Genomic DNA, 23,511 nt, shown 5'->3' on the forward strand with positions numbered 1-23,511 from the left:
ATCGGTTACAGTAGGTGTGGTGCATGATCCCTCTCGCAAAACTTTGAGTGGAAGATATATGCTTAAAAATCCCACCCATGATCTGCATACCATTTGTATTCAAAAGGCATCTGGTCTGTCCAGCTGCTTAACTATCTGGGGTTTCACCAAAGTTACAAGGTGTTCCAGCTCCTCACCTCTCACACCGGAACTGGTAGCAGGACTCATAGGTACAGCTGCGAAGGAGACAATCACTGCCAGCTAACACCTCGGTCCCATGACCTACCAACTTCCCCGTTGCCATCATCGGCATTCCAGGGCACTTCACAGGCAACATTTTCCAACAAGTTGAAAAAATCTCAACAAGCATTGTTTCACCTGGATCACTATACGCTCTTTCAAACTGGAGCGTCAATCCATTCCAGCATGAAGACACAGGACTTTCTAACAACGGATACACCTACCATTTCAAAGATGGTAACTCTTTAACCATTGGTTAAGAACTATGTTTCGTTTTCAAAACAGCAAATATTATCTGCCATACTTTGCAATTAAGTATAACAAGCAACAACTAGCAAGCAAGTTAATAACTTGTCTGTGCTTATTACAACGGACTGCAAGCTGTTATTTAAACTTATTATCTGCAAATAGATTTTTGTTTTTATGTTTTAATTTTTAACAACATAGCTATAGATAGTGCCGGCACCAAACTGTCTATTTTTTATTGTAATTAAATTGATTTTATGGTTGAACTCTATATCTCTACACATTTTTTTATTATCTTACATATATATACTACTAATTCTGGTCTCATTAAGAGTGGTTTCACTAGTATAATTCCACTTAATCAATTGCAAAATTAACCTTTAGATCACTAGCATTGTCTATATTAGTTTCACACATAATCCGCTCTAAGCTTTAAGTAGTGCTACCCATACCCCCCGTTTTTGTTGAAACATTGCACATAAGATGGACACCCAATTTAGCGCCCTCACTGAATCATTAAAGGGTGGCTTCCCAACCACAACAGTCAAGCAACCCGCTAATTTGAGATCTGTTGTCGATCTCCTATGCACTGATCAATTAGAAGCATTACAGCCTGCGACACCTCAAGGCGAGAAACCAAGAGAATGTCTGCACTTTTGTACAAGGTCTGGGAGCATCAACATGGCACTACCCTTAGCCAGATTATCCTCCCCGGGCAACGCTGGGATAGTGCCTTTGGAACACACCCTGAGCTGCTGTGGAGAGCAGCGTGGCACTGTACGGACCTCAAAATTACCACAACTTACCTCGTTCCTGCATCCTAATGGGGAAACAAAAATCTTATCTCTGGCCTCTTGTCGGGAAGGAGCGGGCGACTTCCGCGATCAAGCTCCAGAGTTACTGCATCTTCCTTCGCTTATGGATCCCTTGAGGCAGGGGCTGAGGGACATGAGGCTGGCGGTTTCGTTTATCATCCCAGTTGGAGATGCACTTGGCTCTTCTAAACGAAAGATCCGATCAGGACATTTATCACAAAGTACTTTATGTGCTCAGATGTGGTATTGGCTGATCATATTAGTACCTTAATTCTGAAAACCCCAGTATGTTTAGGTAATTTGCTGTCGGGGGACTTTTTGTTTCTATTTGTATTTTTTTTATTTTTTTTTCAGCTTTGATATTGGTTAAGTTTGAGCTTGGGGTTCTATCCCATTTCCTTACACTAAACTCTCTTCTTGACCCACTGCAATCTGGATTTCATTCCCATCACTCTACAGAGACAGCAATTATCAAGGTTACCAATGACCTACTTACAGCAAAATCCAAAGGCCACTTCTCTCTGCTTATCCTCCTTGACCTGTCTGCAGCCTCTGACACTGTTGACCACCCTCTTCTGCTCCAAACCCTCCAATCCTTCGGCATCTGTGACACAGCTCTCTCGTGGTTCTCTTCCTATCTGACTAACTGTACATTTAGTGTAGCCTTCTCCGGAACATCCTCTGCCCCGTTACCACTTTCTGTTGGGGTACCTCAAGGCTCTGTCCTTGGTCCCCTTCTCTTTTCAATCTACACGTCATCACTAGGTTCCTTAATAAAGTCCCATGGGTTTCAATACCATTTGTATGCCGATGACACCCAAATCTACCTCTCTGCACCAGACCTACCTCCTTCCTTACTAACCCGTGTCACTAACTGTCTTTCTCACATTTCATCTTGGATGTCCTCTCACTACCTTAAGCTAAATCTCTCCAAAACTGAACTCCTTATTTTTCCCCCTTCTTCCAATGTCTCCACCCCCAAAATTCCATTACTGTTTATAATTCCATCATTACCCCTACCCGCACGCCCGATGTCTTGGGGTCACATTTGACACAGATCTTTCCTTCACTCCTCACATTTAGTCCTTGGCTAAAGCTTGCCGCTTCCACCTTAAAAACATTGCTAAAATTAGACATTTCCTTACACAAGATACAACCAAGATTTTAATCCACTCTCTCATCCTTTCCCGCCTCGACTACTGCAATTCCGTCCTCTCTGGTCTACCTAGCTGCCGCATAGCTCCTTTACAATCCATTATGAATGCCTCTGCAAGGCTCATCTTCCTTACTCGTCGCTCTTCATCTGCTGCACCTCTCTGCCAATCCCTTCACTGGCTTCCTCTTGCCTCTAGGATTAAACATAAAATCCTCACCCTGACATATAAAGCTCTCAACTGCACTGCTCCCCCATACATCTCAGAACTTGTCTCTAGATACTCTCCCTCCCGTCCCCTTCGATCAGCTCAGGATCTCCTCCTCTCCTCCTCTCTTGTTACTTCCTCACATTCACGTTTACAGGACTTCTCCAGACTGGCCCCCATCTTGTGGAATTCCCTGCCTCGCTCCATAAGACTCTCCCTTATTTTTAACAGCTTCAAGCACTCCCTAAAAACTCTACTATTCAGGGATGCATACAACCAACACTAACCTTTCCTAACACCATTGCTTTCCCCTTGAACCCCTTAGATTGTAAGCCTATGGGCCCAGCTGTTTACAGATCACTTCATAAGAGCCGACTACAACAGTGAAACTCTCGGCAGGGCCCTCTACCCACTTGGCCCCTACAAAGCTATCCTGTACACCGACTATGTTTACAGTGCTGCAGAATCTGTTGGCGCTCTACAAATACCTGATAATAATAATAATATATGTAGTATTTTAGTTTGCATTAAATTTCATTATGTACCATCATTTCACCACCCCAGTACACTCTTTAAATACCCCATAATAGTCCATACTATAACTTCAGCTTATTGTGCTTTATCAGGAATAGTTGGCTTTATTCATACTCCTCAAAGCTTAAAATTATATTAGAGCTTAGACGACTTGCCATATAACTGAGACACATGTTGGGTTTCCCTGGGCTTCAGCCTATCAATGAAGGGAGGATGTTATTACTTGCCACTATCACTTATTAATATTTCTTAGCTGACCCTACGTAACTAAGTAATAGATTAATTCACTTATAGTTAGTTGACCATATTTTGTTTTGGTCAATAGCATTAAGTATTCTATTGGTCTCCCCCTACCTATCTAAGTTCTTTGTTGTTCTATTGTTATTTTATAGTGAGCTCACAATATCAGTGTACCATATGCTATTGTGTATGATATCCCTATGTATACTCACCATCTCTATTTAATTTACATAGGAGGTTACCAGTATTTAGCTGCTAATACATAGAGTACCTTGTTCAAATGTTATAAAACCACCTAATAATCGTTCCATTATTATTGTACAAACCCTACCTACTACGATTTTAAGATGAAGCACGATAATACCATGCTCCTTTAACTAATACTACAAGCGGTGCTTATCCGCTGATACAACCACTCTGATATATTACAAGTTTATATTTTATGATCATTGTTATTATTTTACTTACTCTTTTAAAGTTCAGACTGTTTATCTGCATATGTTGCATTTTCATGTAAGTATTATCAGATGCTAATTTTATTAATTCATCAAGTGGCCTCCTTGTAACTATCATAAGACATCATTCCATTGAGCTAGTTAGTCCAAAAGTGATATGTGCAGTAGTTACTTTATAGCTTTATTAAAAAGAAAGCTGAGGTTTCATTTAGGTTTGTTCACTGTACCTAATAGCATTTCATGCATCTACTGCTATCAAGGAAATTTCCCCTTGTGCTTTAAGCATTTAGTTCAATACTCCCTCACTGCTATATATAGTGTAAGTAACTGCTTTTTACCATCCTGGGGAGTGTTGGAACCTGTCAATCGTACATATACTCTGTTTGCTACTCTTTAGCTCTTATTTCTAAGCCTCACAAATCCCCACCTTACGCATTGTTTTGCAAATGGTACCCATTTACCTATGAGCCTAAATGTTATAGCCTGAAATCCTTTGCACATTTATTATCATTGTGAATGACTGCAAAGTTTTTGTTGTCATTTACGAAAGCCTCAATAAAAGACTATAAGTCCGTAAAAAGCCATCAAGTGAGACCTATCATGCCCCCCCCCAACCAAAAGTTCTGGTCAGTATACAGGAACCTCTGCATCAGCTATGGTGTTTGCTGGAGACTGACCACTAATCTAACATAAAAATTAGGCAATTGCGTTTCATCCAAAAAATGGGCCTTTCTCAATGCAAATAGACAATCATTTTCAGTTGGTAAATATTTAAAACAGGTATTAAACAAACTCACCCTGTGTGCGTCTGGTTTTCTCTTTTATAAATAAATATAAATATATATTTATATATCCACGTTCATATATTTTGCCTTGTTCTCTCTGCTATTGCAAACAATCACCTAGATTACGGGTTTTGCGTTAGAGGCTGTGCGGTGCTAACGAGCAGTTTTCCCTCACCGCTCACTTACCTGCAGGAAGTTACCACACTCCAATACCAGCACTGCTTAAGTCAGCGGTTAGCTGGTGTAACATGCTCATGCATGATTTCCCCATAGGAATCAACGGGGAGAGCCGGCTGATAAAAAGTCTAACACCTGCAAAAAAGCAGCGTAAAACTCAGTAACGCAGCCCCATTGATTCCTATGGGGAAATAAAATTTATGTCTACCACCGCCACCTACATTACATGTATGAACCCCTAATCTGCTGACCTAACATCGCAGACACCTACATTATATTTATTAACCCCTAATCTGCCGCCCCCAATGTCACCACCACCTACCTAAACTTATTAACCCCTAATCTGCTGCCCCCAATGTTGCCGCCACTATAATAAACATATTAACCCCTAAACCGCTGCACTCCCGCCTCGCAAACATTAGTTAAATATTATTAACCCCTAATCTGCAATCCCTAACATCGCCGCCACCTACCTACATTATTAACCCCTAATCTACTGCCCCCAACGTTGCCGCCACTATATTAAAGTTATTAACCCCTAAATATAAGTCTAACCCTAACACCCACTAACTTAAATATAATTTAAATAAATCTAAATAAAATTACTATCATTAACTAAATGATTCCTATTTAAAACTAAATACTTACCTATAAAATAAACCCTAAGATAGCTACAATATAACTAATAGTTACATTGTAGCTAGCTTAGGACTTATTTTTATTTTACAGGCAAGTTTGTATTTATTTTAACTAGGTAGAATAGTTATTAAATTGTTATTAACTATTTAATAACTACCTAGCTAAAATACATACAAATTTACCTGTAAAATAAAACCTAACCTAAGTTACACTAACACCTAACACTACACTATAGTTAAATAAATTAACTAAATTAAATACAATTAACTAAATTAAATTAGCTAAAGTACAAAAAAACACACTAAATTACAGAAAATAATAAACAAATTACAGAAATTTTAACTAATTACACCTAATCTAATAGCCCTATTAAAATAAAAAAGCCCCCCAAAAATAAAAAAAACCTAGCCTAAACTAAACTACCAATAGCCCTTAAAAGGGCCTTTTGCGGGGCATTGCCTCAAAGTAATCAGCTATTTTACCTGTAAAAAAAAATACAAGCAACCCCCCCAACAGTAAAACCCACTAACCAACACAACCAACCCCCCAAATAAAATACTAGCTAAAAAACCTAAGCTCCCCATTGCCCTGAAAAGGGCATTTGGATGGGAATTTCCTTTAAAAGGGCAGTTAGCTCTTTTGCGGCCCAAAGTCCCTAATCTAAAAAATAAAATCCACCCAATACACCCTTAAAAAAACCTAACACTAACCCCCTGAAGATCGACTTACCGGGAGACGTCTTCATCCAAGCCGGGCAGAAGTGGTCCTCCAGATGGGCATAAGTCTTCATCCAAGCTGGGGCGAAGTGGTCCTCCAGACGGGCAGAAGTCTTCATCCAGACGGCATCTTCTATCTTCATCCATCGGGCGCGGAGCGGGTCCATCTTCAAGACATCCGACGCAGAGCATTCTCTTCATCCGACGACTAAAACAGAATGAAGGTACCTTTAAGTGATGTCATCCAAGATGGCGTTCCTTAGATTCCGATTGGCTGATAGAATTCTATCAGTCAATCTGAATTAAGCTCGCATTCTATTGGCTAATTGGATCAGGCAATAGGATTGAACGTCAATCCTATTGGCTGATTGCATCAGACAATAGGATTTTTTCTACCTTATTTCCGATTGGATGATAGAATTCTATCAGCCAATCGGAATCTAAGGTACGCCATCTTGGATGACGTCACTTAAAGGAACCTTCATTCGTCGGGTAGTCGTCGGAAGAAGAGGATGCTCCGCGGCGGATGTCTTGAAGATGGACCCGCTCCGGGCCGGATGGATGAAGATGATTTGTAGTTGAGAGTGGCGCTACTAAAAGCTAAAAAGTATTAAAAACTATGAGAGGAAATTTTTTATGTATATATTTTACCCAAATCAAATAGAAAATTAAATTTCCATAGAAATAAGTATACCTTTACTAGATTATGAATTTAGGAAGAATACATATGTTCTATTCACATAAATTTCAAATGCATTTTAGTATAATCAAAAGTTATAGGTATCTTGAAAAAGCCCGGAACGCGGGTGAAACGCGTAGAAAACTGTGATAAAAAGTTGTATTGCAAGGAATCCCTTTGCCAACCCAGACTGTGGAACCCATTCCAAAAGGTATACTATCATACTGGTCGGAGCTAAAGAAACCAGTCACCTGTCTGTAACCTGCGTACAAAGAGTACTAAGTGCAGGAAGATTAACGGACCTCACACAGATCTACACCTGCGTACACCTGAGTACTAAGAGCAGGTAAAGAAGCCATCGGTTTATAGGAGAGCTTGCGCAAGTTGAAGAAAACCGAATCGCTGCATCGCTACGTTTACCCGAACTTAAAAGACCGGTAAGCCTAGAGACTTCAAATACATTCAAAAAGAGGTAAGACCACCTATGAAGCGGGGTTAACACATGAAGGAGGAGGTAAGACCACTTATATAGCGGCTCAGATATACCTCATAAAGTCATATACCTCATAAAGTGCCATTTAAGTTTACTGCAAATAACACACAAGCAAGATTGTCGCCCTGCTAAACATACTGGATTTCTAACATCTATTTGGGAACTCTGCCACTCTATTCATTTGAGCTTTGATATTTTATTAATTGAACTTGAATACTATATGAACTGTGTGAAACAATTGTGTTACTAAGAGAATCTTTCCAACAAATTCAACAAATCCTTTTGTTTCAATATACAGACCACACCTCTAAGTAATATTTGTGGACCTCGTTACTTTACCAGGAAAGACTCAAAATTATCTGGGCTCTCTCATTTATATTTTATCATATCAATATCTGTTTTTACTTTGTGAGTCATTAGTGAAATATTTTATTTATATAGATATACAGCTGTGTATTTTATTTTATATTTTTTAGTTTTTTCTCAGCATATGATTGTAATATAATAAAAACTTTTGATTATACTAAAATGCATTTGAAATTTATGTGAATAGAACATATGTATTCTTCCTAAATTCATAATCTAGTAAATGTATACTTATTTCTATGGAAATTTAATTTTCTATTTGATTTGGGTAAAATATATACATAAAAAATTTCCTCTCATAGTTTTTAATACTTTTTAGCTTTTAGTAGCGCCACTCTCAACTACAAATCATTTCAAATTCGTGACCAGGAAGGGGGTTTACAGAGAGAGGCAAAAGTATTTTAAGTCCAAGCGCTGTTTTATATATATCTCCGTTTATCCCGGATGGATGAAGATAGAAGATGCCGTCTTGATGAAGACTTCTGCCCGTCTGGAGGACCACTTCGCTCCCCGGCTTGGATGAAGACTTCTGCCCGTCTGGAGGACCACTTAGCCCCGGCTTGGATGAAGACATCTCCTGGTAAGTCGATCTTCAGGTGGTTAGTGTTAGGTATTTTTAAGGGTGTATTGGGTGGGTTTTATTTTTTACATTAGGGACAGAAGTCTTCATCCAGACGGCATCTTCTATCTTCATCCATCGGGCGCGGAGCGGGTCCATCTTCAAGACATCCGACGCAGAGCATTCTCTTCATCCGACGACTAAAACAGAATGAAGGTACCTTTAAGTGATGTCATCCAAGATGGCGTTCCTTAGATTCCGATTGGCTGATAGAATTCTAAGCTCGCATTCTATTGGCTAATTGGATCAGGCAATAGGATTGAACGTCAATCCTATTGGCTGATTGCATCAGACAATAGGATTTTTTCTACCTTATTTCCGATTGGATGATAGAATTCTATCAGCCAATCGGAATCCAAGGTACGCCATCTTGGATGACGTCACTTAAAGGAACCTTCATTCGTCGGGTAGTCGTCGGAAAAAGAGGATGCTCCGCGGCGGATGTCTTGAAGATGGACCCGCTCCGGGCCGGATGGATGAAGATAGAAGATGCCGTCTTGATGAAGACTTCTGCCCGTCTGGAGGACCACTTCGCCCCGGCTTGGATGAAGACTTCTGCCCGTCTGGAGGACCACTTAGCCCCGGCTTGGATGAAGACATCTCCTGGTAAGTCGATCTTCAGGGGGTTAGTGTTAGGTATTTTTAAGGGTGTATTGGGTGGGTTTTATTTTTTAGATTAGGGACTTTGGGCTGCAATAGAGCTAACTGCCCTTTTAAGGGCAATGCCCATCCAAATGCCCTTTTCAGGGCAATGGTAGCTTAGGTTTTTTAGCTAGTATTTTATTTAGGGGGTTGGTTGTGTGGGTGGTGGGTTTTACTGTTGGGGGGGTTGTTTGTATTTTTTTTACAGGTAAAAGAGCTGGTTACTTTGGGGCAATGTCCCGCAAAAGGCCCTTTTAAGGGCTATTGGTAGTTTAGTTTAGGCTAGGGTTTTTTTTATTTTGGGTAGGCTTTTTTATTTTAATAGGGCTATTAGATTAGGTGTAATTAGTTTAAATTTCTGTAATTTGTTTATTATTTTCTATAATTTAGTGGGTTTTTTTGTACTTTAGCTAATTTAATTTAATTTAGGTAATTGTATTTAATTTAGTTTATTTAATTATAGTGTAGTGTTAGGTGTTAGTGTAACTTAGGTTAGGTTTTATTTTACAGGTACATTTGTATGTATTTTAGCTAGGTAGTTATTAAATAGTTAATAACAATTTAATAACTATTCTACCTAGTTAAAATAAATACAAACTTGCCTGTAAAATAAAAATAAGTCCTAAGCTAGCTACAATGTAACTATTAGTTATATTGTAGCTAGCTTAGGGTTTATTTTATAGGTAAGTATTTAGTTTTAAATAGGAATAATTTAGCTAATGATAGGAATTTTTAGTTAGATTTATTTTAATTATATTTAAGTTAGGGGGTTTTAGGGTTAGGGTTAGACTTAGATTTAGGGGTTAATAACTTTAATATAGTGGCGGCGACATTGGGGGCGGCAGCTTAGGGGTTAATAAATGTAGGTAGGTGGCGGCAATGTTAGGGATGGCAGATTAGGGGTTAATAAAATGAAACTAGTGCTTGCGAGGCGGGAGTGCGGCGGTTTAGGGGTTAATATATTTATTATAGTGGCAGCGATGTCCGGTTCAGCAGATTAGGGGTTCAAATTTTTTTTTTGTTTTTGTGATGTGGGAGGGCCTCGGTTTAGGGGTTAATAGGTAGTTTATGGGTGTTAGTGTACTTTTTAGCACTTTAGTTAAGAGTTTTATGCTATGGCTTTGTAGTGTAAAACTCTTAACTACTAACTTTAAAATGCGGTACCAGTCTTGACAGGAGAGGGTCTACCGCTCACTTTTTGGCAGACTCGTAATACCGGCGCTATGCAAGTCCCATTGAAAAAATAGGATACGCAATTTACGTAAGTGGATTTGCGGTTTTGCCAAGTCTAGCCAAAAAAGTGAGCGGTACACCTGTACCTGCAAGACTCGTAATACCAGCGGGCGTAAAAAAGCAGCGTTAGGACCTCTTAACACTGTTTTTTTTATCCTAACGCACAACTCGTAATCTAGCCGAATGCTTTTGCCAGTCATAAACAGTCATAGTAAATTAATTTAATTTACTATTTGCCGGCAGCAACCATTTGTTTTTAAGTTCTCATCTGTCCTTTCAATTCTCCACTGAGTCTCTACATGTACAGTATCTTTTTATGATTTCATAATTCTGTTCTTCTGTCTGCAAAAATTACTAAACTAAATAAATATGTGTAGTATGGTGCTACTTTGACAAAACCAATGGTGTGTTTGTCCAGGTCCAAATGTTCTCCATAGCCTCTTTCAGTTCCTCCACAGAGTGAAAGCAGCTCTGCGATAAGTAAAACAAATCGCCTTTTCACGTCCTGAGAATTCTGGTTGGCTAGAAAACGTCACAGGTTTCCACTGACAGGCTGAAAGAAACTGTCAATCAATCTGTTCCTGCTTCCTAGTTTGCACACATTTGATAATTACTGCTTGCATCATAAAAGACGGCATACACTAACCGAAAACGAAAATTTTACAACAAAATAAAGCATTTTTCCTTTCTTTTTTGTCTTCTTTGTTTCGATAATGCAAACAAATAACGAAAATGCTATTTTTGATATTTTCTTTGAACCTTCGTAAAACGTAATAATGTTCAGAATCTGCAGAAAAATGTTACAATTACAAGGTGTTTGCTGTCTGTATAAGTTTAATGACATTTTTTAGCTATACAGAGAAAGTAAGTAAAACTGAAAAAATATATAGAATTAATTGCTTGGCTACTGTTTTTTCCTTTACCACTGATGTTATCTAATATTCTGGCGCACCATTTGATGTCTTGTAATTAATTCCCAGTTGTAATTACTTTCATAACCTTTATATAAAACAAAAAATATTCTTTATCTTGCCTATAACCTCTTGCACATTGACATGTAACAACCTCTTCAGTTTGTAAATGTAATTTTCTACATTCATTAATTCTCATGAATCCTAAACTTATTTTCTCTCCTGTAACACATGCTTTAAAACACTGGCCACAATTCACTAAGGTTTGCCTACAGCCTCTTCAGTCTTCCTAGTTACCATGCATTGTAAACATCTAGTTCACTAAAGAAATAAAAAATGGTTTAAAGGGCCATTCTAGTGGGGGGGGGGGGATTACATGCATGCAATGTTATCACTATTAGCACTAAGGGCTCCATTTATGAGTCTGGGGACAGAACTTCGTAGCCCAAATGTTTCAGATTTGCACAAGCTAGTTAAGTAGCTGAGGTCTTAAAGGGACATGAAACCCAAATGTTTTCTTTCATGATTTAGAAAGAGCATGCAATTTTAAACAACTTTCTAATTTATTCTATTATGTAATTTGCTTCATTCTCTAGATATACTTTGCTGAAAAGCATATCTAGATAGGCTCAGTAGCTGCTTATTGGTTGCTGCACATAGATACAAAGTCAACAAACAGTGGGTGTCCAATTAAAGGGACACTGAACCCAAATTTTTTCTTTTGTAATTCAGAAAGAGCATGCAATTTTAAGCAACTTTATAATTTACTATTATCAATTTTTCTTCGTTCTCTTGCTATCATTATTTGAAAAAGAAGGCATCTAAGCTTTTTTTTTTTGTTTCAGTACTCTGGACAGCAGTTTTTATTGGTGGATGAATTTATCCACCAATCAGCAAAGACAACCCAGGTTGTTCATCAAAAATGGGCCGGCATCTAAACTTACATTCTTGCATTTCAAATAAAGATACCAAGGGAATGAAGAAAATTTGATAATAGGAGTAAATTAGAAAGTTGCTTAAAATTTCATGCTCAATCTGAATCACGAAAGAAAATTTTTGGGTACAGTGTCCCTTTAAGTAAACTCTTACTAATAACCAATTTTGTAAAAAGTCTGTTCTAAAGTAAGTTGTTCGGGCTAGAGTAAACCCTACACACAATTGGTCTACAGTCAACACTACACAGTATGCAAACACATATTTTCATTCCACTCCTTATTATAACCGTCCTTATTGCTTTATCTCTCCGTTATTAAAGTGAATACGTGTCACTTTAATAACTAACATAGTGCTTATTGGCGATATACTAATTTCCAAGAAATGCCACTTAACACACTTGACTTTACATATGGCTTTCAAACTCCTAGGCATGGTATAAGGGAATTATGCTTTGTATAGTCTAGCTTACCCTTTTCTTTGATGAAGATTTGCATGTTCGGTTTGGTTATTCAAAGTCGCCCTCCTCCAGCTCCATACACTGTTTCCACTGTGTGGTGTGTACCATAACCTCCATTAGTCCGAAGCCCAACGTAATTGGATGACGCGTAGGTGTGTGTGGGGATTGCCCTCCAATCCTGAGAAGGTTCTTCGCTCCGTGATCTGTGCTACACTATGCGGCCCCAGCAATAGTGAAATAGCATCTGGTGGCTTTGAGTATGGCATGAAGCCGAAATGCGTCAGCCGTTTTTTTTACTATCTGGGGAACCCCTGAAGTTCCCTACCTGTATGCATTGACCAATCAGTATTTTAATTGTTACAATAAAGTTTCTATAAGGTTTTAACGCAGAGCCGGTGCTCCTTCATTTTGTTTACATGCTATTTCACTATTGCTGCACATAGATGCCTTGTGTGATTGGCTCACCCATGTGCATTGCTGTTTCTTCAACAAAGGATATCTAAAGAATGAAGCAAATTAGATAATAGAAGTAAATTGGAATGTTGTTTAAAATTGCATTCTGTACTTGAATCATGAAAGAAATTGTTTTGGTTTAGTGTCCATTTAAGATTACTGCTACTTAAAGGGGCAGTCAAGTCAAAATTAAACTGTCATGATTTAGATAAGGCATGCCATTTTAAGGAACTTTAAAATGTACTTTTATCATCAAATTTACTTTGTTCTATTGGTATTCTTTGCACAAAACTAAGCCTAAGTAGGCTTATATGCTAATTTCTAAGCCCTTGAAGGCCGCCTCTTATCTCAATGCATTTTTACAGTTTTTCCCAGTTGGACAATGGTAGTTGTTGTGTGCCATATAGATACCATTGGGCTTACTACTGTGAAGTTTTTTTTGTGAGTCAGCGTTGATTGGCTACAATGCAAGTCTGTGAAAATAACTGAAATAAGGGGGCAGTCTGCAGACTTTTAGATACAATGTAAGCAAAGAGGTCAAAAGTGTATTATTATAATAGTTTTGGTTATGCAAAACTGGGGAATGGGTAAAAAAAGGAATTATCTATCTTTTTAAACAATAACAATTTTAAAGTAGACTGTCCCTTTAAAACTCTACACTACTTCAAGGGTAGCGGAATTAAATCATTCCGATCAGATTCAATCAGAATGAATGACAAGCTATGCTCTTGCATGATTGGTTGAGCAAAAGTAGGGGACATGGAATTTGCTTGTGCAATCATAACTATGGGCAGCAGATGCTGCCTACTCACAGCAATGCCATGTGGACAGGTTTCTAGGAGTGAATCTTACCCACTCTGCAATTGTGCTTTTTAACCCCGACAAAGGTGTAAAACACTTAGGTAAAGTACCACTCAGGAAACACTGACAACAGCTGGCCCTAAGAGGAAACTGCTGCTGAATCAATCAGCAGTGCTACTCACATGAACCAGTTGTTTATCTAGCGCTGCTGATTAGCTTACCTGTAGTATCCCTTTAGAACCAGGGGGTCAATTTATTAAAGTCTGGTGGACATCGCTGAATGCGGACAGCATACGCTGTCCGTATTCAGCATTGCACAAGCAATTCTAGTGATCTGCTTGTGCAACACCGCCCCCTGCAGATTTGCAGCCAATCGGCTACTAGCAGGGGTTGTCAATCAGCCCGATCGTATAGGATTGGGCGGATTTCTATACGCAGCCTCAGAGGTGGCATATGAGTTAATGAGCAGCAGTCTATAGCAGGGTGAATTGGTCCAATTCGGCAAATAATAAATTGACCCCCAGGAGTTCTCTAGGGCTATGTATTTAACACCGTTACAGGGGATAAAAATCACAACACATTTCAGAGTTGTTATATTAAATGCTTCATTAAATGTAATTCGCTATAGTGGCTCTTAAATTAATCAGCTTCATAGAATAAAAAAAGAAGAAAGAAAGAATGAAAAATAGAGGCAACTCTTAGAGAATTTACCTCATCATTTTTTCCTATTATAGTCACATCACCCATGCAACCATATATTTCACCTGTATACCAGCACTTCCTGTCAAAATCATAACTCATCATTTTGTTTTAGGTTGAAACATTTCTCAGCTCATGTAAAATATTTATGTTGTCTATTAAAAATGCATTCACTGATACAAAGCTTTCACGCCATTTATGCAATCAAGAATTTGCATTTTCTGTATTTCAGACTGTTATTTGTTCTATTATTTTAATTTAAAAATTATTAAATTGTTTTTCCATACACAATCACTAAATACTCTGGTATGATATGAAAAAAGTGCCCTTTATTTTTACTACACGTAATAAAACTTTGCAACTTTAATAAGGTCTAGTTATACTTTTAATAACTTATTTAACTAAAATATCTAGTAGTTAGTGTATAGCAATGTAATGGGAAAATATTTATTTCTCCTCATCACAGGTTTGTGTGTTAGGATACAATCAATACCACTGTCTCTTAACACATGTGTATTTTATATATTAAGGCCTTTATCACAATCTATCAGCCAGATTCTGAGTTTTGCATTCTGGCTGGCTCGCTAATAACTTGCAAGTTATTTTCACCGCTCACCTTTAATAGCGCTGCTATTACAGGTTTGCAAAAAAACGGCTTGTGCGGGCGATATGGTTGCATTGAGCTCCATACTTCACCCAAATACAAGCAGTGTTTTGACGTGCTCGTGCACGATTTCCCCATAGACATCAATGGGGAGAGCCGGCTAAAAAAAAAGCCTAACACCTGCAATTGCAGAGCGTAAAGCTCCATAACGCAGTCCTATTTATGTCTATGGGGGAAAAAATGTATGTTTAAACCTAACACCCTAAGATAAACCCCGAGTCTAAACACCCCTAATCTGCCGCCCCAACATCGACGACAACTACATACCACTTATTAACCCCTAATCTGCCGCCCCCAATGTCGCCGCCGCCACTATACTAAAGTTATTAACCCCTAAACCTCTGGCCTCCCCCATCACTAACACTAAATAGATATATTAACCCCTAACATAACCCTAAGTCTACCCTAACCCTAACGTAACCCTAACACCCCCTAACTTTAATATAATTAAAATAATTCTAAATAAAACTTACTATTAATAACTAAATAATTCCAATTTAAAGCTAAATACTTACTTACCTGTAAAAAAAAAACCTAAGCTAGTTACAATATTACTAATAGTTACATTGTAGCTATCTTAGGTTTTATTTTTATTTCACAGCTACGTTTGTATTTATTTTAACTAGGTAGACAAGTTAGTAAATAGTTATTAACTATTTACTATCTACCTAGTTAAAATAAATACAAATTTGCCTGTAAAATAAAACCTAACCTGAGTTACACTAACACCTAACATTACAATAAAATTAAATAAATTAAATGAGCAAAATATATTTATCTAAACTACAAAAAAAAAAAAAAAACCCTAGCCTACACTAAACTGCCAATGGCCCTTAAAATGGCATTGCCCCAAAGAAATCAGCTCTTTTACCTGTAAAAAAAATACAAACAACCGCCCAACAGTAAAGCCCACTACCCACACAATCAAACCCCCAAATAAAATCCTATCTAAATAAACCTAAGATAACCATTGCCCTGAAAAGGGCATTTGGATGAGCATTGCCCTTAAAAGGGCATTTAGCTCTTTTACATTGCCCAAAACTCTAACCTAAAAATAAAACCCACCCAATAAACCCTTAAAAAAACCTAACACTAACCCCCGAGGATCCACTTACAGTTTTTGAAGACCGGACATCCATCCGCATCCAAGTGGCAGAAGTCTTCATCCAAGTGGGCAGAAGTCTTCCTTGTAGCCTGCAGAAGTCTTCATCCAGACGGCATCTTCTATCTTCATCCATCCGGCACAGAGAGGGTCCATCTTCAAGACATCTGGCGCGGAGCATCCTCTTCTTCCGATGGCTGTTGAAGAATGAAGTTTCCCTTTAAATGATGTCATCCAAGATGGTGTCCCTTACATTCCAATTGGCTGATAGAATTCACACAGCCAATAGGAATTAAGGGGGAAAAAATACTATTGGCTGTTGCAATCTGCCAATAGGATTGAGCTTGCATTCTATTGGCTGATTGGAATAGCCAAAAGAATGCAAGCTCAATCCTATTAGCTGATTGAATCAGCCAATAGGATGAAAGCACAATCCTATTGACTGATTGCAACAGTCAATATGATTTTTTTCTCCTTAATTCCTATTGGCTTCTGCCCGCTTGGATGAAGACTTCTGCTGCCTGGATGAGGATGGATGTTCGGTCTTCAAAAACTCTCAGTTGATCATCGGGGGTTAGTGTTAGGATTTTTTAAGGGTTCATTGGGTGGGTTTTATTTTTAGCTTAGGGTTTTGGGCAATGTAAAAAGAGCTACATTCCCTTTTAAAGGCAATGCCCATCCAAATGCCCCTTTCAGGGCAATGGTTAGCTTAGGTTTATTTAGATAGGATTTTATTTGGGGGGTTTGGTTGTGTGGGTGGTGAGTTTTACTATTTATTAACAAGAAATAGTGTACGCTAGGAGATGAATATCATACACCTCCCTATGAGACAATATCCCTAAGTGTTGTCTAAAAAACAATATTTAAGCAAAAAAACTTATGTAAAGAGGGGGCGCCTATAGGCCAAAGATATCACCACTTTCGATTATAACAAATATTTATTTAAAAAGATATGATTTTTACACATTAAAAGGTAATATAGGGACGTCTCCCTATAAAACAAAGTCGACTCAATAATTGAGCTTAATTAAAAACCTGTGTGGCATCCATAATCCGTATGGCAGGTTAGTTTCCAGAGAGAGTTCAGCAATGTCCGTAATAACAATAATTTAATATGTATCAGAAACCAAAATATAGATATGTAGTCTTTAAATGTATACCACAGATGCTACTTGTTGCAAAGGGTTGTAACACAATATCACTTCAATTTAGAGCAATTGTTACATGAACAGATGCGGTCTTACTCAAACATGTGAAAATTTCTTTCAAGGCAAAGCGATTTTTTCAAAAGACAAACACTGTTTATTACACTCTGTTATCAAGGATAATACCTGTATTGCTGTAAAAGTTCCAGATTTGTGAGTATGTACTTTACCCTTACATGTAGCGGGTATTTTACCCGATCTTGTGGCGAGGTACTCCTGCTCTCATTCGGAATCACTCTTCGAGTGAGTAATGCCACGTGACTGATAGCGTCTGACGTCACGGGTTGTCCTCCGTTCCGATAGAGCAAACAGATGGTAATTCCTAGAGACGGTCAGCTGTTCCTAGCTGTAATTATTGGCAACCAACTTGAAACCTGCACTTAGTGCTATGCACGCAGGAAAAGATGTTATTGGGTATATTTTATAGCCCTTCAGACTCCAACTTCGATTTTTGGAATTGATTGAAAAGTGTGTAATATAATAACCCAGGTTATATTAAAAAATCCATAGACCATATGAGAATTAATGGTATATAAAAGAACAATGGTAGTGTAACACAATGCCACACAATGATGCGTTTCACCCTTCTATGGGCTTTATCAAGATGTTTGTGGCATGTGATGAGTACCCTTATATAGGGTGTCCTTGTCTGCAATTGGTGGAGACATAATTGACACTTATTGTATCCATTTTCATTAAGGTGGTATTTTCTCTTCCTCTTTAAGGTGGTATACGTGAGTTAAAGGGACACTGTACCCAAAAAATTTCTTTTGTGATTCAGATAGAGCATGCAATTTTAAGCAACTTTCTAATTTACTCCTATTATCAATTTTTCTTTGTTCTCTTGCTATCTTTATATGAAAAAGAAGGCATCTAAGCTTTTTTCTTGGTTCAGTACTCTGGACAGCAGTTTTTGATTGGTGGATGAATTTATCCACCAATCAGCAAGGACAACCTAGGTTGTTCACCAAAAATGGGCCGGCATCTAAACTTACATTCTTGCATTTCAAATAAAGATACCAAGAGAATAAAGAAGATTTGATAATAGGAGTAAATTAGAAAGTTGCTTAAAATTGCATGCTCTATCTGAATCCTGAAAGAAAATTTTTGGGTACAGTGTCCCTTTAAGTTGCAGCTATCGATGATTACACCTTTTCTTAGTGGTATACATTTGGCACATAAATGCATCTAAATATTTAACATATACATCCCATTAAGTATGCATCAGTTTCCAATGATTATTTAATTCATATATTAAGGAAATAAAAGAAATATGAACTATAAAATATGTATATATGTTCAACAAAAAAATGTTTTCCTTAAAAACTGTATTTAACCCTATACGTGGCAGAAATTGCCTCTTTAAAAGCAGTGAAAGTGATGCTTATATTAACGTCTAAAACTCAAATAAGATGTTATCATATTTAATACAGGTGTCAATTGTTATTATATTTATATAATATATTGCTATATTTGTGTTATTCAAACAGGAAAGGTGAGAGGTCCAATTCTGAATTGATGCCTCTAGGATGTAAGGTGTCACATTTATAAATCAATTCTGCTTCTTTTATGAGAAGGCTTTTTTCCATGTTGCCCCCTCTCTAGTGACCCTTAATTTTGTGAATCCCCCAATAACATAGGTCCTTGTTGTTTCCATGGTGTACTTCCTTAAAATGTTTATAGAGAAAAGTATATTCTTTTTCTTTTTCTATACTCAACAAATGTTCCCTTATTCTGTCTTTGAGACATCTCTTGGTCTCACCAAAATAGAACAGATTACAAGTACATTTTAATACATAGATTACATTATTTTGTGTGCATCTGATTATTTCTTTTATAATGAAATCATCAACTGAGTTATTAATTTTTAGATTTTTTTACTTTATAACTGTGTTTGCATGCTTTGCATGGAGAACAGGGGAAAAATCCAGCTAGTTTTCCTCCCCCCATATCTACTTGATTCTTTATTTTTGTCTTACATTTCAGTTCACTTGGAGTCATTATGAATTTAAAATTATTTGCTCTCCTAAAAATAAAAGTGGGTTTGTCTGCCAATTTATCACCTATGATGTTATCTTCCTTCAATAAATGCCAGTGTTTTTTAATTATTTTTTTAATACAGTTATAGTCAGCATTATAATCTGTTATAAATGGAATTTTATAATCATAATCATATTATCATTAACTCTATCTTTGGTTTTATATTTTATATTTTAATAGATTCTCCCTATACGTGGTTTTGGCTTTATTAATAGCTATATCGATATTTTCTTCATGGTAACCTCTTATGTTGAATTTGTCTGCTAATAGGGCTATTTGGTTTTCGAAATTTTCAATTCTCGAACAATTCTTTCTTATATGTAGACTCTGACCATATGGGATTTTATATTTCCATGCTTTAAGATGACAACTATCTGCATGTATGAGGTTATTGCAGTCTACGTTTTTGAAATGGGTATTTGTCTCCAATTTATTGTCAATTACCATAATCTCTAGATCAAGAAAGATAATTTTTTCCTTACTTTCGGCTAGATTTAGAGTTTGGCGTTAGCCGTCAAAACCAGCGTTAGGGGCTCCTAACGCTGGTTTTGGGCTACCGCTGGTATTTAGAGTCAGTCAGGAAAGGGTCTAACGCTCACTTTGCAGCCGCGACTTTTCCATACCGCAGATCCCCTTACGTCATTTGCGTAGCCTATCTTTTCAATGGGATCTTTCTAATGCTGGTATTTAGAGTCTTGGCTGAAGTGAGCGTTAGAAATCTAACGACAAGACTCCATGCGGCTTGGATGAAGATGTCTACCGGTCCGGATGTCCTCTTCTGCCTGGATAGGATAAAGACTTCTGCCTGATGATGGACCTCTTCAGCCGCTGCTTGGATCAAGACTTCAGCCTGATGATGGACCTCTTCAGCCCGATGATGGACCTCTTCAGCCCGATGATGGAACTCTTCAGCCCCCACTTGGGCTTGGATGAAGACTTCGGAGGCTCTTCTGGACCGATCGGTGATACCCAGCGTGGTGAAGATAAGGTAGGAAGATCTTCAGGGGCTTAGTGTTAGGTTTATTTAAGGGGGGTTTGGGTTAGATTAGGGGTATGTGGGTGGTGGGTTGTAATGTTGGGGGGGTATTGTATGTTTTTTTTCATGCAAAAGAGCAGAATTCTTTGGGGCATGCCCCGCAAAAGGCCCTTTTAAGGGCTGGTAAGGTAAAAGAGCTTTTCTATTTTTATTTTAGAATAGGGTAGGGAATTTTTTTTATTTTGGGGGGCTTTGTTATTTTATTAGGGGGCTTAGAGTAGGTGTAATTAGCTTAAAATTGTTGTAATATTTTTCTAATGTTTGTAAATTATTTTTTTATTTTTTGTAACATAGTTCTTTTTTTATTTTTTGTACTTTAGTTAGTGTATTTATTTGTATTTATTTGTAGGTATTTGTATTTAATTTATTTATTGATAGTGTAGTGTTAGGTTTAATTGTAGATAATTGTAGGTATTTTATTTAATTAATTTATTGATAGTGTAGTGTTAGGTTTAATTGTAACTTAGGTTAGGATTTATTTTACAGGTAATTTTGTAATTATTTTAACTAGGTAGCTATTAAATAGTTATTAACTATTTAATAGCTATTGTACCTGGTTAAAATAAATACAAAGTTACCTGTAAAATAAATATTAATCCTAAAATAGCTATAATATAATTATTATTTATATTGGTAGCTATATAAGGGTTTATTTTACAGGTAAGTATTTAGCTTTAAATAGGAATAATTTATTTAATAAGAGTTAATTTATTTTGTTAGATAAAAATTATATTTAACTTAGGGGGGTGTTAGTGTTAGGGTTAGACTTAGCTTTAGGGGTTAATAAATTTATTAGAGTAGCTGTGAGGTCCGGTCAGCAGATTAGGGGTTAATACTTGAAGTTAGGTGTCGGCGATGTTAGGGAGGGCAGATTAGGGGTTAATACTATTTATTATAGGGTTATTGAGGCGGGAGTGAGGCGGATTAGGGGTTAATAACTTTATTATAGTAGCGGTGAGGTCCGGTCAGCAGATTAGGGGTTAATAAGTGTAGGCAGGTGGCGGCGACGTTGGGGGCGGCAGATTAGGGGTTAATAAATATAATATAGGGGTCGGTGGTGTTAGGGGCAGCAGATTAGTGGTACATAGGGATAAAGTAGGTTGCGGCGGTGTACGGAGCGGCAGATTAGGGGTTAATAATATAATGCAGGGGTTCAGCGATAGCGGGGGTAGCAGATTAGGGGTTAATAAGTGTAAGGTTAGGGGTGTTTAGACTCGGGGTACATGTTAGGGTGTTAGGTGCAGACAAAGGAAGTGTTTCCCCATAGGAAACAATGGGGCTGCGTTAGGAGCTGAACGCTGCTTTTTTGCAGGTGTTAGTTTTTTTTTCAGCTCAAACGGCCCCATTGTTTCCTATGGGGAAATGGTGCACGTTTTTGAAGCTGGCCGCGTCCGTAAGCACCGCTGGTATTGAGAGTTGCAGTGGCGGTAAATATGCTATACGCTCCCTTTTTGGAGCCTAACGCAGCCCTTCTGTGAACTCTAAATACCAGCGGTATTTAAAAGGTGCGGGGGAAAAAACCCCAGCGTTAGCTACGCGGGTCGTTACCGACAAAACTCTAAATCTAGCCGTTTGGTTGCATACACATTTTAGTCCGCAATCATTGTTATTCATTTCTTCAAATAGTCTCACTAGTTCTGTCTCTGATCCCTTCCATACTATTAATAAGTCATCTATATACCGTTTATAGAGCACAAGGTTTCTGTTATTGAGAAAGTTCTCCTCCCAGACTCCCATAAAGAGATTTGCTTAACTCTGTGCAAACCTTGTGCCCATAGCAATCCCTTCTACTTGAAGGAAACATTTCTTATCAAATGATAAGAAATTATGTTTAAATATATACTTTATGCTGGTGAGAATAAATCTCCTATGTTCATCTTTCATATTTTCATATTTTTCTAAAAAGTATTTAATAGCATTTATTCCCTGCTCATGGTTTATTACAGTGTATAGGGATGACAAATCGCATGTCGCCAATATCATGTCTTCCCCCCATTCAATAGAGTTTAGGATGTTTAGAACCTGAGTTGAATCCTTTAGATGTGATCTCAAATTAAATACATATGGTTGCAAAAACCTGTCTACATATTGGGATAGGTTTGCTGAAATAGAGTTAATCCCTGAGATTATGGGCCCCCCAGGGGGACTTTTTAAACACTTATGAACCTTGGGGAGGAAATAAAAAATAGGTATCCTGGGATGGTTAGCTGTTAAATAAACAAACTCTTTTTCATTCAAAACCCCCTTATTCTTACCCTCAATCAAAATTTTATTCAAAATACTTCTAATCTGTTAGTTGGGTTAGTTTGCAGAACTTTATAGGTCTTTTTCATCATTCAAAAGTCTATAGGCCTTGTCTATATATTTATCTGTGTCCATTATCACTATCCCCCCACCCTTATCAGCTGGTTTTATAGTTATTTGATGATTTGTTTGTAATTGGCCTAATATGTCTCTCTCTTTTTTGTTTATATTTTGCTTCCTGAGTTACATTTTTTTATTTCGTTTAAAACTATTTTTTTGAATGTGTCCAAATAGTTGCCTTTGGCATAAGTGGGATACAATTTGGATTTGGGTTTGAGATTTGTATGTTGAAAAGACTATGTTCTTTCAGGTTGAGATGTCACCTGTCTTTCTAAGGGGTTTTTCATGAAGAACCTTTTGAGTGTTAGGTTCCAAACAAAATTTTTTTAATATGGATATGGGTATTAAACTTGTTCATCCTTATTGTGGGAACATATGATAATCCTAGACTTAGTAATTAATTCTACTTTACTTAAATTGAAGATACCCTTATTTTCTTTATTTACCTCCATCTTTTTGATTCGTTTATTGGTTCCTCCTCCTCTCTTTCCTCTAGACTTCTTTTTCGTCTTTGCAACTGTTCTAAGTTTGATCTTTGTAGATCTTTTGAGGTGCCCTCGTTCAGAGGGCAGTAGTCTAAAAAAGACTTCTCTTCAGTAGTTAGATTATCCTCAGTAGCTGTGA

The 23,511-nt window shown here is 37.5% G+C and overlaps 1 protein-coding gene across 1 annotated transcript in view; it reads left to right on the forward strand.

The window, feature by feature from the left end:
- The first annotated feature begins 948 nt into the window (after positions 1-948).
- TMPRSS15 (transmembrane serine protease 15) overlaps positions 949-23,511 on the forward strand; it is an 839,864-nt gene continuing 817,301 nt past the window's right edge. Inside the window, exon 1 of the mRNA XM_053705190.1 lies at positions 949-1,501. Within this exon, the coding sequence (XP_053561165.1) occupies positions 949-1,501 (553 nt within the window). The remainder of the gene's footprint in view (positions 1,502-23,511) is intronic.

This window comes from Bombina bombina, chromosome 3 (assembly GCF_027579735.1).
Source record: "Bombina bombina isolate aBomBom1 chromosome 3, aBomBom1.pri, whole genome shotgun sequence".
In the NCBI taxonomy this organism is placed as follows: Eukaryota; Metazoa; Chordata; class Amphibia; order Anura; family Bombinatoridae; genus Bombina; species Bombina bombina.